At 35.0% G+C, this 27493-nt stretch overlaps 1 protein-coding gene across 6 annotated transcripts; it reads left to right on the top strand.

Annotated features, from left to right (window-relative positions):
• Positions 1-1423: 1423 nt before the first annotated feature.
• POLI (DNA polymerase iota) lies at positions 1424-27493 on the top strand. Of its 6 annotated transcripts, none has more exons than XM_060120739.1 (10): positions 1424-1562; positions 2984-3106; positions 5081-5245; positions 9336-9488; positions 11666-11902; positions 12715-12893; positions 13718-13809; positions 16092-16222; positions 21130-21335; positions 23294-27493. In XM_060120739.1, exons 1-10 carry the CDS (start codon positions 1484-1486, stop codon positions 24113-24115), a joined length of 2187 nt encoding a protein of 728 aa, XP_059976722.1. In that variant the 5' UTR covers positions 1424-1483; the 3' UTR covers positions 24116-27493. The 6 variants fall into 6 exon arrangements, with proteins under 6 accessions (XP_059976722.1, XP_059976719.1, XP_059976723.1 ...); XM_060120740.1 differs by having other exon boundaries at positions 1448-1523; XM_060120735.1 differs by having other exon boundaries at positions 1464-1618.

The following is a 27493-nucleotide window of genomic DNA, read 5'->3' as shown; positions in this document are numbered from 1 at the left end:
TCCATTTGTCTATTCTTCTACTAAATTTAAAGTCACTCTTCAGTTTGACAATTGACAGGGAAATAAATTCAATTAAAGAGGGCTTATGTGTGTTGTTTTTCAATGCTGGTTCACTTTTAGTCAAGCTGTTGAGTGTTAGTGACCCTAGGGCTCTTATAAAGGAACTGTTTTAATCTGCCATGGTATTTCCCTGGTTTGTATCATTCTCAACATGGAGGAATTGAAACAAAATACCTTAGTTGTCTACAAGTAATTGGACCCTTGATGATAGCCAAAGAGGCACTTAATTCAAAAGTACTTTATCTAGACTTAGCAAATAGCAATCGCAAAGAAAGCAGGATAGCTTTAAATTGGTGTCTTAGATCCCATACTGGAGAGTTTGAAGGAACTGGTCCAGATGTCTAAGAGTAAAATACCCAAAGAGGAAGACCTGGTCTCCAAACCACCGAGCCCCAGCTCTGCCTGTTATTCCTTCTTTATGGATGCATCAGCATGTCCTTTAATGGGTTTCTCAAAGTTTTCACAAGCTATTTATGAAAGAATCCTGTAAAAAAAATCAAAATAATTGTGTGAATATATATATATATATTCATTCACACGCACAGAAATTCCAAATTTTCTGTTGGAAGAAACACACACAGGCACAAAAGGCATCTTAACACAAAGCAAAGAGAATGAACATTTTTTGAGCACCTTCTAACCTTCCATGTCCCAAGTGTTTTATATTCATTGGAATATTAAAGCGTATGTTAGTTTTCATTCGTTCATTTAATCCCAATACACTCAAGACCTTTTTTTTTTTTTTTTTTTAAACAGTGGAGAAACAGGTTCAGAGCAGTTATTTAACCTGCCCAAAGTCACAGTTAGCAAGTTGGAGGGTCTGGATTGAGACTCCAAAGCTCATGTATCAAAATCCTATTCAGTTTAAATGATTAAAAATTCAGGGGTCCAATCTGTCACAGTATCTTTGAATCAAACACCAAACAAAATGCAAACTTTAACATACTTGCTAATCATATTAGTTTACATGGTCGCCTTGCTGTCACCATAATTTCCATCCTTTCCCCCAACTCCATCAGCATAAATCATTCAGCGTCTAAGGGTTAGCAATTCTGCTAACAGTTATCAGGAGAACAGGCTGGCTTCTAAGTAAAGATAAACAGTTAAAATTTGTGGTGTGGGACTCACTCCGAAGACCTTAAGAAAAAAATGAGCTGTTTGGTAAGGCAATCTCTCATTCACTGCTGGGCGGGAGGGAACCCCCGCACGCTGGTCTGGAGGATTCCCAGCCGGCGAGTCCTTCGGAGCAGCCCGCGGGTCGGCGCAGACCGCGCAGGCGCCAGCCCGGAGCGGCTTCCCTGGAGACCGGGCGGAAGCGGTCGGAAGCTGCCCTGCGGTTGGCCGCTGGGGCGGGACGCAGAAGCAGGGGGTGGAGCCTGAGGAAGAAGGCGACCGCGACGAGGAAGAGGACGCGGCTCTGGGCATGGAGCGGGCCGAGACGTGGGCAGCAGGCAGCTCGCCGGGTGCGCTGGGGCCTGAGGAGCCCGGCGGCCTCCCTTGGTGTAAATGAGCAGCGCGGGGCGGGAGGACTCCCGGGGCAGTGGCGGCGGCCGTTGGGGTGCGACCGTCCCGCCCGGCTCGGGTCCTTTCGTCTTCCGGGCTCCGCTGAGAGAGCTGCCCTTCGCTGCCCGGTGTTTTGAGGCCAAGATCCCGAGAGGGATTTTTTGACCAGTAGTAGGGTGGGCGCGTCAGTTGGTTAATCGAGGTTGCATTTGTAATCCCTGAAACAGCCCAGTGAAAGCGGAAGAGTCCCCGGCCGCCTAAAGGTTGCAGTAGCGGGGGAACTTGTCGCCCGTTTGGCAAAGGTTGGGGCCCCGGCTCAGCCCAGACGGGAAGGGACGGCGCAGCTCGGAACCGGGGACGAGGCACGTCTGCAGTGGCCGCCTCTCCGGTGACCCACTTCCAGCCTCTGGACCCTACTTTGCAGCGCGCCAATCCCCGGGCCTGGGGCCAAGGCTCTCCTTCCCTGCCTCCTAGACCCCCGCCCCCTTTTTAAAAAACTTAAATTTTATAATAATTTTAGATTTACAGAGAGATGCACAGATAGCTTTTCCTAACTTTAATATCTTACATCACCGTGATACATTTGTCAAAACTAAGAAAGTAACATTGGCATACTATTAATGAAAGGACAAGCTTTATTCAGATTTTACCAGTTTTTTTCCACTTAATTTTTTTCTGTTCCGGGCTCCAAACCAGAAAACCACATTGCATTTAGCCTGCCTTGTTTTTAACTGGTGTTAAGAGCTGTAATCTCCTCTGTCTTATCCCTCTGCCCTTTCCCTCGAGACATGAACCACTTTTAAAATCCAGGAAATATTTACTCTGTCTTGCAATTTAGCAAGTATTCATTGGTAGTCTATTATATGCCAGTCTCTGTTTTAGGTATTGGGTATTCAGCATTGAACCAGCTAATCTTGATATCATATGGGAGCTAGATGTAGTCCATCGGGACCCATAGGTTCTGTCTTGTGCTACTTTGTATTTCAGATTATTTTTTTAATTTAAGGACATGCCACTTAGAATACTTTTTAAGTTGGTTGAAAGATCAGTGTTTAAACTTTTCTGCCCCTTGCAACTTTCTCTAAATTTTCCCATAAACTTCCAAGTCCTAGGATTACCTCTTGCAATCTTCCATTATTGATAATTTTTTTTCCTTAAATTTGTTACTATCCTGAGAAAAATATAGTATACAAAGAAATAGTAAGTAAACAGGACTGAAGACTATACTGTGGGTGGAGTTTCTCTCATGTCTTTGTAATTTTTAGATGCTTTGACACATGTGATAAATCCAGGAAAAAAACTTTAAAAATCGCTCTGCATTCTTCTTTCTCAGTTGCCATGTTTTAAGGGGCTGGCAGTTGCTCAGAGGCGATAAGCTGCCTGAATGTATTTTTATGTTTCTTTGCATATTGTGCCACAGTCCATGATCAAGTGGTGCCAGCAGGAAGCTCTTCATCTAGAGTCATAGTACACGTGGATCTGGATTGCTTTTACGCACAAGTAGAAATGATCTCACATCCAGAACTAAAGGGCAAACCTTTAGGTAATTCTGGAGTTTGATACTATTTTCTTTGTATAATAGGATTCATTATTTATTATGATTTATTAACCATATTAATAAATGTTGGAAGCAGTTCTGTGACGCTTTATAGACAGTAGTCTTTGCTTCACTACAGGTGTAAACTTTATAATCGTTTAATAAATGGTGAATGTGACACAAGTAGTATAGTTCACCAAATGGATGAACAGAGAGACCATGATAAACTTTTAGTCTTTTTCTCAATGTTTGAAATTTTACAACCGTCTTATCTCAAGAACAATCTCTTTTATTAATTTTAATGGAAGTTGTCATCTATTCTCTCACTTTTGAAATTAACTCTTGAATTGTGTAACATTCGACAAAATAGTTGGATTTTGAACAGAACCCAAAATGTTAAGGCATACAGTACAAATTTTCCATAAAATCATAAGTATCTTTAAAAGGCAAAGAGAAATTTTACATTGGGGATCTACTTACTACTATGTTGGCTTTTTAAAAAAACTTTCTTTTTTTTATTATATCTTAAATTGGGAAAGTAATTTAAATTTCTAAAAATTTATTTTATGCATGTAGTAAGGATTTATCTTTTAGTAAAAGCATAAAGAGCAATTTTGGTTCACCTGCCGCTTCCCTCTGTTGTCTATTTTGGTTTTGATAAGTCCCCAATTCAACTCAGCCTAGTTGATTTACTAAGGAACAGAGGGATGACTGATGACTAGTTTTTGGTATGCCAAGGTCAGTCTAGGATCTTTAAAATTAAGGCTGTCAAGGAGTTAGGATTAGGGGACCTCAATTTTCTTCTGAAGGCATTTCTAACTAGTAGCATGGTAACAAGATGTTCTGTAAGTAATGATTAGTAAAAAGGTATTGTGTAATTAAGATGCAGGAATGAATGATTACCAGGAAGTGAGGGATATAATGCTGAAAGTTTCTAGGAGAAAGCAGCATAGTCTTCCATTTGTACTAAGCAAATATATGACTACTTAACTTGGGCTGGTGACATAATGGTGAGTCCATTAATCCTGCATTAAAAGACTACTTTTTTAGTTAAGGAAGTTACTAATCTGATTTTTTACATAGTTCACTGGTGAATCATAAATTATTACTTTTGACCCAGTGCTTCTATTTTTGGGCATAATCTGGTATATCAAAAATATATGAAATAATGTTTCTTTGCCTTGTTTATAGTATCAACACTTTAGAAACAAAATGTCTTACATTAGGGGAATGGACATAACCTTTTTTTCCCCATCTACATATTTGTGTTTTACATATTTTAGATGAACGTTACTTTAATAGTGGTAAACAAGTAGTCAACTTGTGTAAAGAGAAAAGCAAATAATTTTAGCAATTTTAAGCTACCGGAAAACTAGAATTTTTAAACAGTCTGTAGATGATCATAACTTAATCATTTTGATAAGGAGGGGGCTCATAATGCCACCTCACTCTCTATAATCTTTTCTGAAGATTACTATGAAGAACAGTTCAATAATTAGAACACTGATTGGGGGAGATCCCTAGTAATTGCTGTAGGTTGGCACTTGTAACAGAACATTGCTTTATATTCATTGGAAAGTTACTTGGAAGACAAGTTAGGTTTTCTAGCAGCAACCGGTAGTTAATTGTACTCAGTTATTTTCATCTGCTTTATTTTTTGGTAAAACATGGCCTAGAGTTATATATAAAGTTATATAGAGTTAATTCTTTGGTTTTGTATTGTTTGAAAAAAATCCTCGAAGGATTTTATTTGTATCTTTTTGCAGAATTCATAGAATTGCTCGTTTGTGCTAATTTTTGTTAAATTGTACTTCATAGAGCTTTGATGAATGGAGGCTGTATTTTTTAACTGAGAGCTTTTTATTCTTATCAAAACATGGTATTACAACTATAATATGGAATAAGTAAATTATATTTTAAATTTTATTTTTAATCCTCATAAAATATTTATTTTTCTCATAAAATATTTATTTCTTATAGGGGTTCAGCAGAAATTTTTGGTGGTTACCTGCAACTATGAAGCTAGGGAACTTGGAGTTAAGAAACTTATGAATGTCAGAGATGCAAAAGAAAAGTGTCCACAGCTAGTATTAGTTAATGGAGAAGATTTGACTCGTTACAGAGAGGTGTCATATAAGGTTACAGGTACGTTACAGGTACAGATTATGGGCAATATAATTTCAGCATTAATTTTTATATAGGATGCCTGTTAACTACATGAATCTTTTAATAAATGTAAAATGCATAAGTCAGTTTCCTTTTATTTTGGGGCTTTCCCATGTAAAAAAAATTTATATGAGAATGACTTAATATATTATGAGTAACGGTGACAAAAATGTATAGTTGGAAGGAATTTGAACTCTGTCACGCTGATGTTTACATAAATATGAGAAAATGTAAAAAAATTTTTAAGTGAGAAAATGGGAGAAGATAAACCAAAAAGAACCAGGTATTTTTAATTATAAGTTTAAATGCCAAGTTTAAATAAACTATGAAGAAATATGCTGTACTCTAATGCACTAATGGGAGTTGAGAGAGGCTTCTGTAATGTTTGATTAACATAATTAAAAACCAATTTGTTAGGAAGTATTAGCAAAGATAAGGAGTATATTTTTTTCTTAGATTTTATGTATATATTAAATATTTCAGTGTAGATAAACTCCCCCTTACTAAGGTTTGGGTTTGAATCTTAGTGTTTTAGTAAATTACAGGAAAAATGAAACCATGTGTTGTACTGGCATATGGCAAATATATACAGTTTTAAAATGTATAAGGATCAGCTTTTTATTTATCTTGTTTGCTATTGTTTTAGTAAATTCTTTTTTTTTTTTTTTTTTTGCTGTCCGTGGGCCTCTCACTGTTGTGGCCTCTCCCGTTGCGGAGCACAGCCTGCGGACGCGCAGGCTCAGTGGCCATGGCTCACGGGCCCAGCCGCTCTGCGGCATGTGGGATCTTCCCGGACCGGGGCACGAACCCGTGTCCCCTGCATCGGCAGGCGGACTCTCAAGCACTGCGCCACCACGGAAGCCCTGCTATTGTTTTTGTTTACTTGTTCTTTGGTTATTTGTAGCAGTTTTCAGATGAAAGCATTAAATATAATATCCAAGAGCTCTTAGGAATTAACAAGAAAAAGAAACTTAAGAAAAATGGACAAAGGATATGAATAGGCAATTAACAAAAAGAGCAAATTCAACAATGTGGAAAAAGAATGCTCAAATTCATTAGTACTAAAAATAAGAATGTGAGAAAAAGTAGAAACAAAGTATTACAGCCTTTTCAAGAAAGCAATCTAGAAACATGTTTTGAAATTAAAGATACCTATTATGTTCTTTAACCCAATAATACCACTGCTGGGGATTTATCTAATAGAACTAAAATAATGTGTATATACAAAAATGTTTCTTGTAGCATGGCTCATAATTGCTAAAAATATGGAATGAAAACAATTGCTCACCAGGGTGAGAATGGCTAAATAAACTAAGACTTCTCTATGATAGAATATTATATGGCTATTAAAAAGAATGAATTGGTGCTGTACTGTTTGACTCATAGAGATATGCCTTGTTGAGTGAGTAGAAGGCAAGATGCAAAAACCAGTATCAGGTTTTTCCATATGTGTAAAACAATGACCCAAACCCCTTCCGCCACATATGTGTATATGTCTGTGTGTGAATAGACAATGTGCACAATTATGTGTGTGTATCTGAATACTCAGAAGTTAATTTTTACTGTACATAGAAGAGGTGATATAATACAGACAGTGTGCATCTTGCCTTTGTTCTTGGTGATCTTTCATCTTATTCATATAGCTCTTCCTCATTCTTTTTAGTGCCTGCACAGTATTCTGTTGTATTTTGTCCCAAACATTCAACCATTCCTTTACTGATATGAAGACAGTATGTCCCACTTTATGCCCATTGTCCCTATGTAATTATTAATAGCACCTCCTTTTGTTCAAAAGATATCTTGTAAATTATGTGGCTTCCCTGATAGTGAGGGATTATTTCTGTTACCAACTTTTTGCTCTTACAAATATATGCTTCAGTAGACATTTTCATACAGAAATTTTCACATACTTTCATGAAGATATCCTTAAAGTAAGTTCCTAAAGTTTAATTGCTAGATCAAAGATAATTTGCATTAGAAATACTGCTATATGTTGCACTTGAGGTTGTCCCAACATATTGCTAGTATGTATGACAGTATTAGATATTCATAAAGATTTTGCCTATACGCAGAAAAAATAGTAAATCATTGTTTTGATTTGCATTTCTCTATAAGTAATTGTGAGCATTTTTTCATGTATTTTTGGTCATTTATATATGTTTTCTGTGAATGGCCTTTCCACTTGGGCCCGTTTTTATTTAGATTGCTCCTCTGTTTTCTGATTGGTTTGTGTCATTGTTTGGGGAAGTTAAGGAAATTAGCCCTTTGATGGTCATGTGTTATAAATGTATTTCCAATTTGTGTTTCATGTTTTTTACTTTTCCAGTTTGTGTATTGTCTGACATTATGTTGTCAGATTTATCAGTCTTTCTCTTATGATTTCTGTGCCACTGCAACTCTTCACAGTGAAAATATCTACTGGAAATTCAATGAGTAAATCTTAGTTTTTATGCTGATTCTTAACTTATAAAGTAGTATCTTGAAAGAATTAAAAATGCACTAATATAATAACAATAAATATTCTAAGTATGATTTATGCATCAATAAAATGTTATTTTGTTAATTTTTTTCATGGTATTATCTGAGTTGAAATAGGAACATAGCCTAATAGTCCTATACTGAATTTATTTCAGACCTATTTATGATGTATAACCTTATTGTTTATTTCCTATTTTTATTCTACAGTATTACATTTTTGTCTAGATAGTTTTTTCTCTAATCATAACTCCTCTCTTTGGCCTTGTGTAATCATATGTTTAATAAATGCCTCTTGTTTATGGAGTTGACAAGTTGACAGCAAAAAAGAGGTTAACTTCAGGAATGGATAAGTGATTTATTCCTATGACCTAGTAATAGAACCAATATAATCAATCAATATTCAGTGATCCACCAGCTTTGTGCATGATTCGGTACTTAATTTGCTTTTCTCCTTAGCACTTAACTTGTTCTTTGTTTTTTATATAGTATTGTTTTGATAAACTTTTATTTTCTATCTGTTACTGCTGGACATCAGGTATATACTTTTGGGGAGGAAAAGCAGAAATTGATGAGGGAAATTCAAAAGAATCCTTTTATATGGTCAGACACATTGTCAGTTTTTCCTCAGAGTAGATATATGGTTTTCTCTAGGTAGGTTGAAAGTGATTTTTGGTGGTTACCAGATCACACTGTTGTCTTTATTAATTGTTTTTTCCTGCTGTTATCAGTGTTGGCATCAATAAAACAGAGCTTTCATATTATAGGACTTTAAGAACCTATGCATTTTTATATAATAAGAGGCTAATAGATTGTTTTCTGCCATCCAGCTGGTATCATAGGTGATTCAGAGAGAAGTGAAAATTCTTCTTAATGATTTCAAATTATTAGTTTTACTCCTAAAAATGAGAATTGATAAGTCTTTTTGAACTTATTTCAAATCCTGGTTCAGCTCAATTTAGTAAACGTTTGAGTTATGGACTAGGCATTCTGTTAGAGGCTGGGCATTCAAATACATGTAAGTCATGGGCCATCTCTGCCCTTAAGGAATGTGCTGGAGGGTGACTAATCAAAAAGTATTGCATTGTAGTATATTTTGAAAATTAAGTAACTTTTCTCTTTGGATGAGTATTAACTGGACATTTTAAATTTTATTTTGTTTTGCCGTTTTAAAATTCTTATGAAAAACATAGCTAGAATATATTATTACTTGTTTTTACTTTTCTAAGCAGACTATAATTTATTCTTTGACCTACTGCTTCAAGATCATAATTAACTATAAGCATTGATGTTTAATGTACTACAGATAGAGAAATTATAGGTATAGGAGATTGAGAAATTTATTGCTATGAGCATCTGCCCAGGAAATGTTATTTTTAGACTTATTTTGTTGGAAAATATTGCCTTTACTCAAAATGTGGTACAGAAAAAAAAATCCCAGTTAACTGAGGACTTTATTAAAGATATTATGGGACTGTGAATATATGTAAAACCTTTAACAACATATTTTGTTATTTTTTTAAGCATAAAAGAGTTAAATCTATTCTAGTTACAACTTCAGTTACATCTGTGCTCCAATGTTATTTTAATTTAGAGTTGTTGGAAGAATTTAGTCCAGTTGTTGAGAGACTCGGATTTGATGAAAATTTTGTGGATCTAACAGAAATGGTTGAGAAGAGACTAGAGCAGCTTCAAAGGGATGAACCCTCAGCACTGACTGTGTCGGGTCATGTATACGGTAATCAGCGTAAGTGGGTTCTTATTCATTCAATTTAGTAACTAAAAGTATCTACATTTCTTAATGTTCAGTCAGTTCAGAGAGTCGATTATGTCTTTCTGAAAGTATTCTGGCTTTTGTTGGATATATTAGCCATATTTCAGCAGTCTAAGATGATTAAAATCAGGTATTGATATTCCATATTAAATAGGCAGAAAATCGTATTTTGATGACATGTAGCTCAGTGCTCTGTGCACTTTTCATTTCTCTGACACAGTCCTGTATTACGGTTTTTATTTTATTTTTTAATTTTTTGGCTGCATTGCATCTTCGTTGCTGTGCGCAGGCTTTCTCTAGTTGTGAGTGGGGCTACTCTTTGTTGTGGTGCGCAGGCTTCTCATTGCGGTAGCTTCTCGTTGCGGAGCACGGGCTCTAGGTGCCTAGGCTTCGGTAGTTGTGGCACGCGGGCTCGGTAGTTGTGGCTTGCGGGCTCTAGAGTGCATGCTCAGTAGTTGTGGTACACGGGCTTAGTTGCTCTGTGGTCTGTGGGATCTTCCTGGAGTGGGGATCGAACCCGTGTTCCCTGCATTGGCAGGCAGATTCTTAACCACTGTGCCACTAGGGAAGTCCCTGTGTTATCGTTTTTAAAGAGGATGACTCTTTAGGTCATCCTTAAGTTACAGGAGTTGGCTTTTTAGAGTAGTTTTTGATTTTCTTAAAACCATTTTTAAGCAAAATTTTAGGTAGACTAAATTTGCCTTTGCTGCCTCTTTGCTTGTTCACTTCTATTCTCCCAAGGCATCAAGACCCTCCCAAGTTAGCCCTTGTGGAAGCTTGTCCAGGGCTACCTGCCATATTTTGCAAGCTCATATTTAATCAGTTCAAATAATCTTTGCCAACTCTTAGCAAGAAAACAGAATGGTTCCTCTCCTTCGCGTATTAAAGTATGAATGACTGATGGTATTTCCAGGGTTATTTGCATTTGAAAATAAGCTGCAATCAACTCTACTGAATATCTAATTAGGCTTTCAAACATCTTGTGACTGCTGGTGACTTCCAAATCATACCACGTAGAAGGCAAGCTACTCTGCTTTTCTATAAGACTTGTCCTGACATACTTGCTCATAGGTTTCAGGCAGCATGTGCTTTCTCTTATTCCCCCTTTTTGAGTGCTGGTGGATCAATCTCCAGTCATTATCCACCTCCCTGATATTAAAGAAGAAAAGAAGTAGAGCTACCATTCTGCCTTAGAAGAAGATATGAAGCTTTCATGTGTCTTTTGTACCTGTGCTCTTTTGTCACTTACGAGGTCTGGGTAGCAAGAAGGTTCCAAATGTGTTTCTGTATAATTTTTAAAGCAAACTTAGATTCTATTTGTTAGAACATATTGCAGAGAGCTAGGTCTTATATCCTAAAATATCTAATTCTTCATGAATTCTTCTTTCTCCTCCACGTAAGATTGTGTTAATTTTTTTTTTAAACCTACAGAAAAGTTGACAGAATGGTATAATGAGAACAGTCATTATGCCCTTCCTTGTAGATACTCCCATTGTTATCATTTTGCCACATTTGCTTTATCTTGCTGTTTATTGATTGGTTGATAGATTGTTGAGCCACTATTACAGACATCATAACACTTGAAATGTAAATACTCCTGAGGAAAAGGACTGTCTCATATAACTCTAATGTCATTTTCACACCTAAGAAAATTTGTTTCTATATAATTTCCTTATACTTTTAATAAAAGATCTCTTAAACTGTATACAAATCCAAAATTGTTTTTAATAGCACATACCACTGGTGTGTAAAGTTTAGATTCAGATCTTTAAAGCTGTAATGTTAGCTTTATCATTAATGTAACACTTACTTTTATGCTTACTTCCAGATAAACATGAGTAAAAGTTCTACTAATGTCTGTCGGAATTTTTTATGTGATCAATTTTTGTAATCTGTTAATCATTCAGCACTCCCAGTATGCATTTGCTATCACAGGCCTTGGAATTTACTTGTGGTAGTTACTTTACAGAATTCCTGTGAAGGACAAGAGAGATTAGTTAAGTGTGTAGCAGTATGGTGGTGTAGCAGTATGGTGGTAGGGAAGGGGGGTTGGATATAGATTAAGCCCTTTATCTTTTTAAAACTCATTTGTTAAAAAGAAAATTAAAATTTATTATGGTGACTTTTAACAACATTGGCTGTTTTTATAGCTATAAACCTGCATGACATCTTGCACATCAGACTACTTATTGGATCTCAGATTGCAGCTGAGATGCGGGAAGCCATGTATAATCAGTTGGGTCTCACAGGCTGTGCTGGAGTGGCTTCTAATAAATTATTGGCAAAATTAGTGTCTGGCATCTTTAAACCAAATCAGCAAACACTCTTACTACCTGAAAGTTCTCAAGATCTCATTCATAGTTTGAACCACATAAAGAAAATGCCAGGTAAGACAAATATATTTGAAATATATATATTGGTTTTATTGTATTTCTTTAAGTTTAAAAATTACAGCTACGTGTAATTAATTTTTAGAGCCTGTGTACTTGGCTCTTGGTGAAAACCAAAAAACCTGACGTTTTCTGGAGGGAATCTATATTAGGAATCTATATATATGAAAGTATTTTCCTAGTTTTACCTACTTTTGTATAGTTTGAATATGATTATGAAAGTTATAACCTGGAAACGTATGGTCCTTTATCACAGCATTAAATTTTTTCCTGTGGTAAAGTATGACTGAGTTTTAGTGCAAGAACTTTGTCATAGGAGTTTCGCTAATGAGAAGATTCGTTTGTTTGCTTTCTGGCTCGAAGTTGTATTTGGGATGGTTCCTACCTCCAGATATAAATGTGTGGTATTGTGTATAGAAATCAGTCAAGTTAGCTAATAATTAGCAAATGGTAATGCATTTTAATTGCTCTAGTGACAGTCTTTCTTTACATGGATAATAACTATGATTCTTCAATACTTCCACATTGTTATGTAACAGGTGGTAAAAATTTCATTTTATCAATATCAAGACAGCATTTATTGGTTGTCTCCTTATTCATTATATTATACTATGGTTGTTAGGTTTTCAAGGTGGTTCATAACTCAGAGGTCTTGAGCAGAACAACAACCTAATTTTTAATAAAGTTTGATCTTAGCAAAATACAAATTATGGTATCAAAAGATGTGGTTGATATCTTTATAATATTTTAATTAGCTAATTTTAAAGAGAAAAACTATTATAACACCGTATGCATCTCTTTTTGCTTAGGTATTGGCTATAAAACTACCAAACGTCTGGAAGCACTGGGTATCAGTAGTGTGCGTGATCTTCAAACCTTTTCATCCAAAATATTAGAAAGGGAATTAGGAATTTCAGTTGCTCAGCGTATCCAGAAGCTCAGTTTTGGAGAGGATAACTCTCCTGTGACCCCCTCAGGACCTCCTCAGGTACGTGGCGATGATGTTCATTTTAACTGAATACTGGTTGTCACATTATTTGAGGTAAAGATTTCTAGTTTTACTACTGTGTTCTTACTATTCTAATTTGCTTTTTAGGTTAGTACATGATCCCTTTCCTATGAGAAGGCTATTTATTATAGTAGATTAATAAATAGTCTTAAATTGAATCTAAGAATTAGTATTTAAGTCTCATGTTAGCCACTGTGATTGAATACTACTTAATTTTAATAGCCTATATTGTATACAGTAGGCAAAATATTTTAATTTTTAAAAATCTTGTTTTCAGAGTAGTCTAATGGTTTAGGAAATGGAGAAAGGTATAATCACCCAGATAACATTAATGAATTTTTTTCCTGAGGGATAATAATATATACATTATCCCAGTTAATCTTCACAGTGAGTCTTCCAGGTAGTTAGTACTATTGTTCATACCTTTTCCCCCTCCCTTACTCCCTCTTCCTCCCATTATTTTTTTAAGATGAAGATACTGTACTTTAGAAAGGTTAAATAACTTGCCCAAGGTTAAACTCAGATTCAAGTCCTAGGAGATTAAGAGCCTCACTGTAATTGTACAATAAAGCGTGGCATTGGTACTAGAGCTTTGTAATTTTCTTGACTTCCAGTGCACTTTCTAGTGGAGTACAATAACTTGCAGATAAAAAGATTTAATATAAAAGTGAACTAAATGGCTCAAACTAAGTACATGAGGTAAGTTAGTAAAGAATGTGTTGAATATTTATTTAACATATACACTGATAATTGGATATGTTTATTTGGGGTTTTATTAATCCTTATTTGTGCTTCTTTGGTAGTCCTTTAGTGAGGAAGATTCATTTAAAAAATGTTCATCAGAAGTTGAAGCTAAAAATAAGATTGAAGAGCTACTTGCTAGTCTTTTGAACAGGTGATTTTTCCATTTTGCCGTATCATCTTATAGATTCTGTGTATAGTACATGGAAAGAATACTTGATGTTCTATCTTGGAACTTACCGATTAACTGGAGACTAAACATGCAAAGATAGATGATTATAAAGTAACAGATGTTTTTAACTAAATTTAATTCATCTACTTCCATTGGTCTTAATTTTAGTAACATTGTGGTTTACTGTGGATCTTAAGCTGCTGATCATTAACCTAAGGGGGTTTCATGGGTGTCTCTAGAATCACGGCACCTATAAACTTTGTGATGATTGAGGATAGGAAATTGATGGAGAAAGCAGAAGAACCCTTTTATCTCCTGTGCCTCGGACCATGTGCAAGAAAATGGAGTCAGATGAAGGAATAGCTTAATGGGATTATGTGTGAGCAGTGAGAGTGATTGTGGGTATGTGCAGGGTTACTGGCCTATAAATACATGAAGAGTGTCAATTGGGATTATGAGTATACAAATAGCATTGCATAAACTGAACAAGACATTTAGTTTTCTGATGCTCCTTTGCCATCATATATCTATTTCTCAGTACTCCATTTCTTTTCCTCCCATTTCTTTGATTTCTCAAAGTGAGGTGTCAGGGATCTAACAGTTTTGGGTAGGTGTGCTTCTGTAATGATGCTAGGATGGCTAATGTGACTAGAGAAAATGGTTTTTGGATGACTGTAACTCTCAGAAAACTGATAAAGTGATATTTCCTTCAACTTGGCAGTCATGCAACATGCATTGCAATCCCATGTCTTGAGCAGGGCCACGCAGCTCATCATTTGCTGCATGCAACTGGCTGGCTATATGACCCAGCTTCAGTGATATGACTCAGGCTGAGCCTGTGACTATGCTAGTGAAACTGGGTTATCTGCTTTGTTTCAGCTAAATATAAGACTACTGTGAAATGCCTGGTCACTGGAAAAAGTTGTGTACGTAGAGAAACCACAAGAAGTATACATTTTATAGGTTCTCTTATTTGAAGCATCAACCCAGAAATGAGTTTAGATGCTCTAAACCTGTGAAATAACTATTAACCATTTCTCCTTATCTCTGCTTGGCATTCCCTTTTCTACATAGTGGCCCCTTGTATCAGTGACTGAGTTGTATAATGCCATCTAAGTAAATGGCAAAAAAAATAGTTGTGCGTGTGTGTGAATGTTCTCAAGCATATGATAATTAATACTATAGATATGTAAGAGGTATAAAATCATACATCTAGGCACTGGTCCATTAATCCATTCCCTAGGCACTGGTCTTAAGATTGCTTAGAGTATAACCTTTTTCTAGTATGTCTTAATTAGTTATAGGAATCAAATTGTACTCTTTGAGTTGCATATTAACTTAATAGAACTGGAAGATGTTTAAACTAGTAACATGTTTACAGGAACCATTTAAGATATTATCTTAATAAAGCAACAGTCAAGAAGTTTTGTGATAAAGCAATAAGAAAAAAATTGTTTACTACAAAAATCCAAATTTTCTAATTCAAAATCAATTTGAGTATGTTTAATAATACTTGTATTTTATGTTTGTGACACATATAGAAAGGAAAATGTTATTCTTTGATGACATTTATTTTCTCTAGTAATTAGATTTTCTACTTTATAAGCGGATTTTCCATGTCATTAAAAGTTTTGTTTTCAACACTAAAACCAAGATTATTTGGATGGAACACTTTTTAAGATGCATGGACAAGTACTTACCTTCCTAAATATAGTATATAATTAGCCTTTCACATTATTTCTCTAAAGCCATATAATGGTGATATTACTGACTCCCTTGGATCTATTTGAGGAGTGCTTTTAGACAGAAATAATCTCATTAAAACTTTTTTTTTGGTAATCTTATTTTTTTTACATGTGTAAAAAATTGTCATTTTTTATATATTTGCTTCTGTCAGTAAATGATTCTTTCTTAAATTTCCTGCTGATTTTAATATGTTGCTTTTAGTTATGTTTTGGATTTGGATTGTAAAATGGCTTGTTATTATTATATCTTATCTCTTTTCTTTTTCTGATAGCACTCAATTCTGCATGAGGCCTGAGAGCCTTATTTAAGTTTCAGAGCTTTATTATTGTAGACTTTGTGAAGTTTGCTTGGACTATTCAGGGACCATTATTGCCTACTGCCTAATTATCAACTGTATTTATAATTGTTACAGTTACTAAATCTGGCACCTTTAGGTAAATGAGGTATATTGGACCATTAAAAAAACTTTAGATAATACTTTTTCTAATTCCTTGTTTCCTCTTTCTCTTTATTTTTAGAGTCTGCCAAGATGGAAGGAAGCCACATACAATAAGATTAATAATCCGTCGGTATTCATCTGAGAAGCACTATAGCCGTGAGAGTCGTCAGTGCCCAATTCCATCCCACATAATTCAGAAGTTAGGGATAGGTAATGGACTAATTTTCTGATAATTTAATTGGCAGGTCAAACTCTTAAAAAAACAAACTTTGAGTTAGAAATATGATCCAAAGGTGGGTAGTCTTCACAGGGAGTTAGTGAACTATTAAATACTTTTATTCTATATGAAATTTTCACTAGAAAACTTTGTTGTTTTTTAATAGATATTAAAAGTAAAGACTCGGTTAGGAATGCTTCCCAACTCCAGAGAAAACAAAACTATGGTAATTAATTATATAGCACGAGATAACTTCTTTATGGGCATTTAGATTGTTTCCAGTTTTTGACTGTTAGAAAAATTTGTTACGAAAAATGGTGCTGTGAACATTTGTGTGCAAATCATTGGGCAAGTATATGCTTTTGTTCATCTTGGGTAGATTACAAGGAGTGGAATTCCTGGGTTGTATGGTAAAGTTGAACTCTAAACTGACACATTTTTTTTCAAAGTGAATATAACAATGTAGATTCTCACCAACAAAGTATAGAGGGTTCCAGTGTTTTCATATTCTCACTGACATTTAGTACTGTCATTTTATTTTATTATACTCATTCTCATGACTGTAATGGTATTTCATTGTTTTGTTTTTTCTTCTTATATGGATAGTACTTTTGATATCATCTAAAAATTCTTGGCCTAACTCAAAGGTCATAGATATTTCCTCTTATGTTTTCTTTCAGAAATTTTATAGTTTTAAGATTTCTACTTAGATCCACTTTGAATTAATTTTTATGTGTTGTGTAAAGTAAGAGTCTTAGTTCCTTCTTTTCCATGTGGGTATCCAGTTGTTCCACAGAATTTGTTGAAAAGAATGTTCTTTCCTCTTTGAATTGCCATAGCACCATTGTCAAAAACGAATTGACCATAAATGTAAGGGTTTATTTTTGACCTTCTTATTCCATTGATCTATATGTTTATCCTTATACCAGTTCCACCCTGCCTTGATACTTTGTTGTAAGTTTTGAAATTAGGTAGTGTAAGTTCTCTAGCTTTGTTCTTTTATGAATAAGAATTTGATTTCTTTATTTGTTATAAGTTTATTCTGATTTTCTATTCATTTTGAGTCAGTTTTGGTCATTTGTATCTTCTAGGAATGTATGCATTTCATCCAAGCTGTCTAATTTGTTGTCATGAAGTTGTTAATATTCCCTTATAATCCTAATTTTTGTTGGGTCTATAGTGATGTCCTCTCTTTCATTCTTGATTTTGGTAATTTGTGTATTCTTTTTTTTTTTTTTTCCCTTGGTCATTCTAGCAAAGGTTTATCAGTTTTGTTAATCTTTTCCAAGATTCAACTTTTGGTGTCATTGATTTCTCAGTTGTCTTTCTACTTTCTATTTCATTTATTTCTGCTCTGATCTTTGTTATTTCCTTCTTTCTGCTTGCTTTAGGTTTAATTTGCCTTTCCACTCCTGGTTTCTTAAGATGGAAGCTTACATTATTTATTTTATACTTACCTTCTTTTCTAATAATTCAAGTTTAAAGTTATTCATTTCCTTCTGAGCAGTGCGTGAGCTGCATTCCATAAATTTTGTTGTTTCTTTTTCATTAATGCTAAAGTAGTTTCTAATATCCATTGTGATTTCCTCCTTGACCCTTAAACTTATTTAGAAATTTGCTGTTTAATTTCCAAATATTTGATTATTTTTCAAATTTCTTTTTGTTGATTTCCATTTTGATTTTAGTTGATCAGAGAACATACTTAAAGTAACTTTGATCCTTTTACATATATTGTGCCTTATTTTGTTGCCTAGCATATGGTCTACCCTGGAGAATGTTCCATTTGCATTTGAAAAGAAGAGTTGAGCAACACTATCAAACCATTCTACTTAACTAAAAGTTATGGACTACTTCTCCAAAATAGCATTTTTGAATGACAGTTTGTCTGGGTATATAATCCTTTACTGGTTTCTTTCTATACTTTGAATATAGTATTCCATTGCTTTCTGGTTTTCATTATTTTTGATGAGGAGACAGCTGTTAATAGCTTAATCAGGAGAGATTCCTGTTACTAGTTCCAATCAAGAGAGAATAACCACACAGAAATTTGAACAGGGAAAGTTTCAAAGAATTACTAAATTATGATAGGGGAGTAACTATAAAGATATAAAGATACTCTAAGAGGTACCCGAGCGCTAAGAAAAAGTATCCAAGGAAGGGCAAACTTGGAAAAGAGAGTCCTCTAACCCTCAAGGAGAAGGTGTGGTTGCAGAACACTGAATGGTAGAGAAATCCTTTGAGTTACCTGGCCCAGAGCTGGTCCATAGTTATTGGGCAAAGAGAATACCATGCTCTGATCTACAGATGAGCTGAGGCTGATTGGTGGATGCACAGGAGGTGTTGGGATATTGGGAGTTTGCTCACTGGCAGGGCAGCACATGAGCTGGGGTATGCAGGTGTCCATGTTGAGAAGGCTTCTGTTAACAATCCTCCAGGATGTGGGCAAGCTGAGACTGGTAGGTGTTTATGCTGAAGGAATCTTCATTCTTCTGCTAGTGCAAAGGTGGAGGGTATGGTGCCTGCATAGGAAGAGCTGGAGGTAACAACCTTCTGTGGCATATGCAAGTCAAGCCTATTAGGTGGGTATGCAGGAAGAGTCAGGGTGCTGTTTATGGCACAGGCCTGGTATGTGCAGTGTTTGAGTTGCTAGTGCCATGGTAACATGGTCACTAGGCTTAGACTGGGGCTGGAGGTTGCTGAGGGACTGAGCGTTCCACACACACGTGGTATGGCACAGCACTATTGGATATTTCCACACATATGTACTGCACACAGACCATGTTACGGGAGCAAGAAAAAGGTAAATGACAGTACATCGGAACCAGGAAGAGAAACACCCTTTCTCCTTTAATGGTCCTCCAGTTCTCTCTACTGACAAAACTTAACAGTTGAGTTCAATGTAAAAAAAATTTTAGAGTCCAACGCATTATCACACAGCAGTTACTGAAGGGTGATTTGTAGCTGAGAGGCAATAAATTGTTACCAGGCACAGTTGTATTGTTGTTCTCCTTTATGTGATGAGTTATTTACCTCTCTGTCTTTTTCAGCAGTTTGACCATGGTATATCTAAGTGGTTTTGTGTGTGTGTGTGTGTGTCTGTGTTTATCCTACTTGGGATTTATTGAGATTTTTAATTCTGTAGACTAAATTTTTAAATGAAATATGGGGAGTTTGGGGCTCTTATTTCTTCAAATATTCTCTCTTCTTTTTCTTTCCTTCTGGGACTCTCATTGCACATATGATGGTGTGCTTGATAATAATGTCCTATAGGTGTGTGCAATTCTATTCATTTTTCTTCAGACTTTTTTTCTTCTTTATCAGATTAGATAATTTCTCTTGAGCTGTATTCAAGTTCTCTGATTCATCTGTCACGTCAAAACTTTGTTACACATCTAGTGATTTTGTTGTTGTTGTTTTGGTTACTATACTTTATAACTCTAGAATTTCCATTTGTTTTGTTTTGTTTGTATGTTTGATTCTGTTTCTTTATTGAGACTCCCTCTTTTTTGGTAGTGGTTATTATATCTTACTTTAATTCCTTAAAATGATCTTCTTTAATTCTTTGAAAATATCTATAATCGCAACTTTGAAGTCTTTGCTAAATTGAACTTAAAGTCAGTTTCTATTGACTGCTTTTTCTGCCTGAGTAAGAATCACATTCCTGGTTTTTTTTTTTGTATGTATTGTAATGTTTTGTTGAAAATTGGACTAGATAATGTATTCTAGAAACTCTGGATTTGGATTTTTTTCCCTGTGGGCTTTTTTCTCCTTTTCTTTCTTTGTAACCTGTCTGGACTTAAGCTGCAGAATCTACCTGCCCTGTGATGTGTTGCCCCTGATCTCTCTGCTTAACTTTTTTTCTTTTTTTTAATTTAAATTTAAATTTTTAATTTTGTCTTCTTAGGCGATTACCCTGTGTCTGCATAGTTTGGTGGTTAGACAATAATTGGTCAAAGGTTTGCTCAAATACTACATCCTGGAAGGCTTTCATTTTCTGTCAGCAGACAAGTGCTTGGGTTGGAGAGCACTTTCAAAATTTAGGCCTTTTTCAAATCTGCCTTGGCCTTTATTTTCGGCTCGTCCCTCTTGCACCTCCCCTGGTATACTTGCTGCCATTCTGGTGAGAGACATATGGAAAGCTTGGCTCCTCTCTGTGTGTGCAGCTCTCAGTCAGTTGGGGTTGTGAGGAGAGCTTATCTAGTCCCTCTGTGGTTCTCTCATTTCCAGATCTCCTGGTTAAATTTATGGCTGGTCCATTGATCTTTCACTCATCCCAACCACAGTTGCCACCCCAGGCTCAAGAGCTATATGATTTCCTTTGTTTCCTACCAAGTTTGTTCATTTTTCTGGCAACACTGCTGGGTGTGGGCTTTTGCCCTCTACCTCAAATCAGGTCAGTCCTTTCTGGCAGCAAAGCTTCTGGCTTTCACAGCCAGCCTCATCCTGGTAAAACTACTATACAAACTGCACTGTGTAAATGGGGATACAAGCAACTCTAACCAATAAGGCTGCTGTCCCCACTTCATTACCTAAGTTCCAGCAGCTTTTCATAAATCAATGCTTCTCACTTTATTTGCCTTTGGTTCATTCCAGAATCTCAGAATGATTATTTTTGACCATTTTGTTCAGTTTTATTTTAATTTTATGGGGAGATTTTCTGACCTCATCATTCTCCCATAACTAAAAGTTCCATATTTCAAATCTTCTGAAAACTTTAACTCATTTGGCAGTTGGTGTTAGTGTTGAGATGTCCCAGTTCAGTAAATAATGTCAAGATGTCCCAATGATATCTATTTAGGATTTTAACTTCTTAATCTAAGCAATATAAATTAGATTAAGCTCTTAATATCAATTATGATATAATGTGTTTAGATATTGTCTTCTTAAATGTTTTATTTAGGAAATTATGATGTGATGACCCCAATGGTTGATGTACTTATGAAACTTTTTCGAAATATGGTGAATGTGAAGATGCCATTTCATCTTACCCTTTTAAGTGTGTGCTTCTGCAACCTTAAAGCCCTAAATACTGCTAAGAAAGGGACTATTGATTATTATTTAACACCATCATTATCAACAACTTCACGCTCTGGCAAGCACAGTTTTGTAAGTACACTGTTACTGGATTTGTATGGTTAAATTTAGAGATAAAAATTTGTGTTTAACTGATATAATTTAGAGATTCTTTTGGGTGATATGGTTTGAATGACTTACTTGTAGTAGTGCCTTTCATATTATGGTTTCTAGCCTTAAGTATACTGTACTGTGACCTAAGAATAAAACGTAAACGTCGCTGGATAAAAGAGAAAACCTTGATAGAGGTTCTCTGTTTTGGAACTGTTAAAACATTTTATAACAGTATATAGGAATATGATGATTAGCTCACATGAAAATATTTTCAAATACTGGAAATCTAATCTTGTTGTCAATTTATACATAAGCTACCAGCGACACCCCCCCAAATGTCTTTGTTCAAATATTTAAATTTTCTTGGTTTTGAAATTACATAAAATTCTGGTAGCAGTATTGATAGAATATGACTCCTCATTTTACAACTGTAGAAATTAAGAGTGTGGCAATAGAGAGGCAGAGGCTAGTCATATTTTCACATGACTAAAAGAAAATGCAAACTTTTGTTTACCAAATGCTTTAAAAAATAATCATCTTTTACTAAATTGTTTATGCCTACAATTAACTCTTAATTTTATTTTATTTATTTATCTATAAATTTTATTTATTATTTATTTTTGGCTGCATTGGGTCTTCATTGCTCTGCACGGGCTTTCTCTATTTGTAGCGAGCGGGGGCTGCTCTTCATTGCGGTGCGTGGGCTTCTCATTGCAGTGGCTCCTCTTGTTACAGAGCACAGGCTCTAGGTGCGTGGGCTTCAGTAGTTGTGGCACATGGGCTCAGTAGTTGTGGCTCATGGGCTCTAGAGTGCAGGCTCAGTAGTTGTGGCACAGGGGCTTAGTTGCTCCACTGCAGTGGGATCTTCCCGGACCAGGGCTCGAACCCGTGTTCCCTCATTGGCAGGCAGATTCTTAACCACTGCGCCACCAGGGAAGTCCAACTCTTAATTTTAAATGTTTGTATTATTTTCTTTATTTTTATTGTTTAATCAGTCATTATAATTTTAGTAATATTTTCATTTACATTTAAGCTTATAATGAGAACAGAATAGTGTTACGGAAATACTGAATTAGTGCCCTCTTCTAATTACTTTTTTTCAGTGACCCTTTTTATTCTGTATATTAACTGACATTTAAAAAGATGTTTACTTTTTAATTAGTCTGTAGAATGAGAATTAAAGGTCTTTCATCCACAGTAGTATTAGAGAGTAAACATAAGTGAAAGTACCTTGTACATGTCTGGCACACAGTTCATGCTCAATAAAAACAGTGACCCAAATCTCTTCTCCTTTTACTTTTTGGAAGTTACTAATGTGTTGATGTTTCCTGAATTATATATGACTATCTGTACATTTTTATGGTGCTTGAAACTAGAGGGAAAGTTAGGCAAATTAAAATGGAAGGTGTTTTAAAATTTTTATTTCATGTAAATATAGAATAGTGTTACATCTTAATAATGATACTGGGTTTTTACCATAGAAGTATTTTTTTTTCTTTCTGTTAAATGTTACACTTCAAAAATAGGGAATTTTAGAAAACCAGCCCTTGGTGCTATCTGTGCATATACATACGTTTTAGATACCCTTGGTGAATCATTTTATTTTTACAGGCCACCAGTCTTTTTATTCACAGAATTGGAAGTTTGAATACATGATTAAGGTCCTTTCCAGGTTTCCAGTACATACCTACCTTCTGGCTCAGTGCTTTCTAGGAAGGAAGCCGTCTTCCTGGAATAGTGAGTAAAGATCCACACAGTTGTGTGACTCATTGTGGTGGATTGATCATTTCTAGTTGTTTGGAACTGGCCAAAAGGATTGAAGTTATGGAGTAGGATAGAAACATGTTGGTCGGATAATAGCTACAATCACACTTCAGCAGCATGAATGTTTAAAAGATATCAGTTATCTAAATTTTTCTGTTACCCTTGTATTCTAGAAAATGAAAGACACTCATATGGAGGATTTTTCTAAAGACAAGGAAACAAATTGGGATTTTCTACCAACTGGAAAAATTGAAAGTACTAGAACTGGGGAGTCTCCACCAGATACTACAAGTTTTTCTAAAGAAAAAGACAGTAACGAACTTCCACTCTCCTCACTTCCTGCGGGTATTGACCAAGAGGTCTTTAAGCAGCTTCCAGTAGATATTCAAGAAGAAATCCTTTCTGGAAAATCTAGAGAAAAAGTTCAAGGGAAAGGAAGTTTGAGTTGTCCATTACGTGCTTCTAGAGGAGTATTATCTTTCTTTTCTACAAAACAAATGCAAGATGGTTCCTTAAATCCTAGGGATCATGTATCCAATACCAAACAGATATCCTCTGTATCTCCCTGTGAACCAGGAACATCAGGTTTAAATAGCAGTAGTTCCTCTTATGTGTCTAGCCAAAAGGATTATTCACATTATATAGACAGTAACTTAAAAGATGAACTAATGAGTCAAGGACCTAAAGAGTCTCAAGGATTCCACTTTTCAAAAACAGACCCTGCTGTATCTGTTTTCCATTCATTTCCAAATGTGCAGAGTGAGCAACTTTTCTCCAAAAACTGCACTACAGACAGCCATAAACAACCGATGGCAACAGTCTTTATTCATGAAGGACTTACAGAAAATAGAGAGCAAGAGTCTACCAAAGAGAAAATTACTTTTCCTTCTGACATTGATCCTGAAGTTTTCTATGAACTACCAGAAGAGGTACAAAAAGAACTGTTGGCTGATTGGAAGAGAACAGGATCAGATTTCCACACTGTACATAAATAAGCATGCTCAGAAAAAAGGGAAAGACGTTCTCAGATTAACAGTTTATTAAGCTCTTCTAAATTAAACACTAATACTTTCAATAATGTAGAAACACAATATAAAATGTTCCAGATAAAGCAAACATAGTTATGGGAAGTAAATTCTGGCACAAAGCATAAAAATATTCGTAACAGAAATAATGTAAAATGTTACCTTCCTCTTATTTCTAAAGCTATTTTATATTGCTTTTCAATAAAAAGAATATCATGGTCAGCATTAGTACATTTTCCATTCATTGTGGAAACATTGGGAGGAAGATATATATGACTGTATATAAAAAATAGAGTGGCCAAATCATTGGTATGCTGTACCAAAGAGCAGGTTTTTTCTATGAACTATGGAGTTGCTCAAGAAATTCACCTCATTAGGAAATAGCTATAAGAAATTCTATTGCCTGCTAAAAATGTATGTCTTTGACTGAAGTACTATGTACCATTCAATAAGTTGATTTAAAAAAAATACCAAAGCAATGTATATTCAATTAATGATTCTTAGTATACCTAGAACCTACCACAATGCCTGGCACACAGAGGGTGCTCAGTAAGTATTGAACGAATGAGTTGTGTGGCAGAGGCCCAGCAGGGAATTGGTCTGGGGAGTGTATTTGTTGTAAAGAACTAGAAGGAACTCTCCATACAAGTTGATTAAGGGAAGGATGACACTAGAAATTCAAAGTGATAGGTCTTTAAGAATGTCAGATAATGGAAGAAGTCCATTTCCTCTGGCCAGTCTGTAGGGTCTAAAAACAATGGATTAGGTGTGTTTTAATCTCTACAATTTTGTAGATGAAGATTTGGAGATGAGATTAAGGATATCATACACAGTGACTAAATTGATGGGTATCCTATTTCTCCCATTGTTGTTGCGTTCCCCTTTTGCCTTCAAGATTAAGAATCAGATATAAGCTTGTGGACATTTTATAATTTGCAGGACATAGAGAATGTTTCTAGAAGGCACCAAAGTGTGGGTCAGCATTGGATTGGAGTAGGTCTGTTCTCAAGTTTATATCCTTTCCAGATATAAGAAAGAAAGGATGATAAAAATAATGTACAAACATGAATAAAAGTTGTTTAAAAATATTTTCTTCCTGGTGAGGACTTTTAATTAGTTTTAGATTTCTTGACATCTGAAAATTCCCTAACAAGGATTTTTAACAGGGAGTTGGGGTTATCAAAAACAATAACTTGGAGCAAGAATGTCAGAAATTATTTACCATGCAAATATTTAGTGCTTAGGATCAAAGGCTATAGAATTTTCTACATGCAGTATTCTGGTAAGGTAGTTAAAATTCATATGAAGGGATATATTACTTTTTTGGATAATACATTTTTACAAAGTTTCTAATAATCCTTGTAATTGTTTCAGCCAGAAATCATTGGACAACTGAAAAGTTAGGAAAAAAAAGGTTAAGAAAAGTAAAGTAAACAGTTTGGGACAGTTTAAAAAGAGAAAATAAAGTAGTAAAAAGTACACTTTCTTAAGTGAGAATGCAAGGGGTATATCACCGCTCTGCTATTTATTTATTCTGTGGCCTTAAGTTGGTCTTTCAACATCTTTGTGCCTCAGCGTCTGACTTTTTAGATTATCTTTTTATCTCTATCTACTTTTAATAAAATAATGTCTTTTTTCTTTGGTGTTCTACAGGTTTACTGTAATGTTTGGAGATGTGAATTTCTTTTTATTTATTCTTGGTGTATGCTGGCTTTCTGTATCTTTCAATTCATTTTAGTTCTATTAAATTTTTAGCCACTCTTCAAATACTGCTGCTCTATTCTTCTAGGACTCTAATTGCACAAATGATGGACTTTCTTACTCTATCATGTCCTTTAATCTTTCATATTTTTCATCATCTTGTTTGTGCTGCATTTTGGTTAATTTCATCAGCTCTGTGTCTTATTTAGTAATTCATTTTTCAGCAATGTCTGATCGATTTAAAAACACTAATGATGGTTTTAATGTCAGTAGTTATATTCTTCATTTTATTCTTTTTCTAATCTTCCTGTTTATTCATTATAGTCTCTTGTAAGTCCATTTCTAATTTTAAAATTTTCATAAATATTTCATATTCTATTTCTGATCATTTCAGTATTTTAAGTCTTATAAGTCTAAATTTTTGTGTGTACCATTGTGTACTAAATACTGTTGTGTACTATTTTGGCTTGTTTTCTTTAGTGTGTGGCTAAGCTAAATCTGTGGGAAAACAAAGGACCTAAATTGTGTATACTTTCCTTCAGATGTGATTTTGCATTTGCTTCCAGTGAGGCAGTACCAAACCCATTGGCACCACTGTAGCCCCGGCAAGGTTCCTGACTGAATGCAGTTTGTCTTTGTCTTATTTTCAGCACTCAGACAAGTTTGCTTCTTGCCTGATGCTTCCTGCTCCTTTCCTGCTTTTGTTTCAGCTCAATTTTTTTTTCCCCTGTGTGAGTGTAGAGGGATGGGACCTGGAAATTTCTCTTATATAGCACAACCCAGCAATGAATTAAATCGTTTGTTTTCTTCAGAATCTAGTGTTTTGTATTAGGGAAACACTTAAGAGTATCTATCCCACCATAGTGCAGAAGTGCAAGTCTGTTCGGATTTACTTTTTCCATCTTATTTTGTGCTTTCTATTTTTTTCTTTTTCTATGCTATGCTTCTTTCCCATCCTTATCCCTTTCCTGTCTTCCTTTTGGCTTGGTTGAATTTTCTATTTTCCTTCTACTGATTTGAAATTTAAACATTCTAAGTTTTTGATTATCCTTAAAAATTTAACATACTTAACATCTAAAAATTGTATATATCTGTACCCTCTTTCCAAACAACACAAAGATGTTAAAATATATTAATTTTAATCAAATTCCTCTAGTTCTTTATATAACCTCCAAATTGGATATTGTTAGTATTTTATATAGTTAATGTTTGGGTTTGCTCACATGTTTATCTTTGTTGGTGGGGGTGAGGCTCACCTTTTTTTCTTGTATTGCAGATGTTTCTTCAAAATAGGATTATTTTTACTTTCTGAAATTATGTCTTCAGAACTGTGGATTTAGAATTGACTTCTTGGGTTGTTTTAAAATATATTTACTTTTATCTTTGGAGGTCTGCAGTTTTTACTATATGTCAAAATATATATTTATTTTTATCATGTTTGGGATTTGGGTGCTTTCTGAATCTGCAGATTTATGTCTTTCATTGAATCTGGATTAATATCAATATTTTAAAATTTCTATTGTCAAATATGTGTACAGGAAAGTACATAAATGAATGGACATGTTAATGGGTAATCATAAGCAAAAACTATGTAACATCCAGGTCAAGAAATAAAATATATCAAGGGATCAGGAAGTTTGGAGTTTT

Source organism: Lagenorhynchus albirostris, chromosome 14 (assembly GCF_949774975.1).
Source record: "Lagenorhynchus albirostris chromosome 14, mLagAlb1.1, whole genome shotgun sequence".
Classification (NCBI taxonomy): Eukaryota; Metazoa; Chordata; class Mammalia; order Artiodactyla; family Delphinidae; genus Lagenorhynchus; species Lagenorhynchus albirostris.
The sequence above is the reverse complement of the archived record's forward strand: the minus strand, read 5'-3'. Positions and strand labels throughout refer to the sequence as shown.

Excerpts from the sequence above, each read along its gene's own strand:
- POLI (XM_060120739.1), top strand. The coding sequence starts at position 1,484 with ATGGAGCGGGCCGAGACGTGGGCAGCAGGCAGCTCGCCGGGTGCGCTG. Across the intron at positions 5,246-9,335 it reads GGTGTCATATAAGGTTACAG|AGTTGTTGGAAGAATTTAGT; the intron begins GTACGTTACAGG and ends ATTTTAATTTAG. Across the intron at positions 11,903-12,714 it reads CCACATAAAGAAAATGCCAG|GTATTGGCTATAAAACTACC; the intron begins GTAAGACAAATA and ends CTTTTTGCTTAG.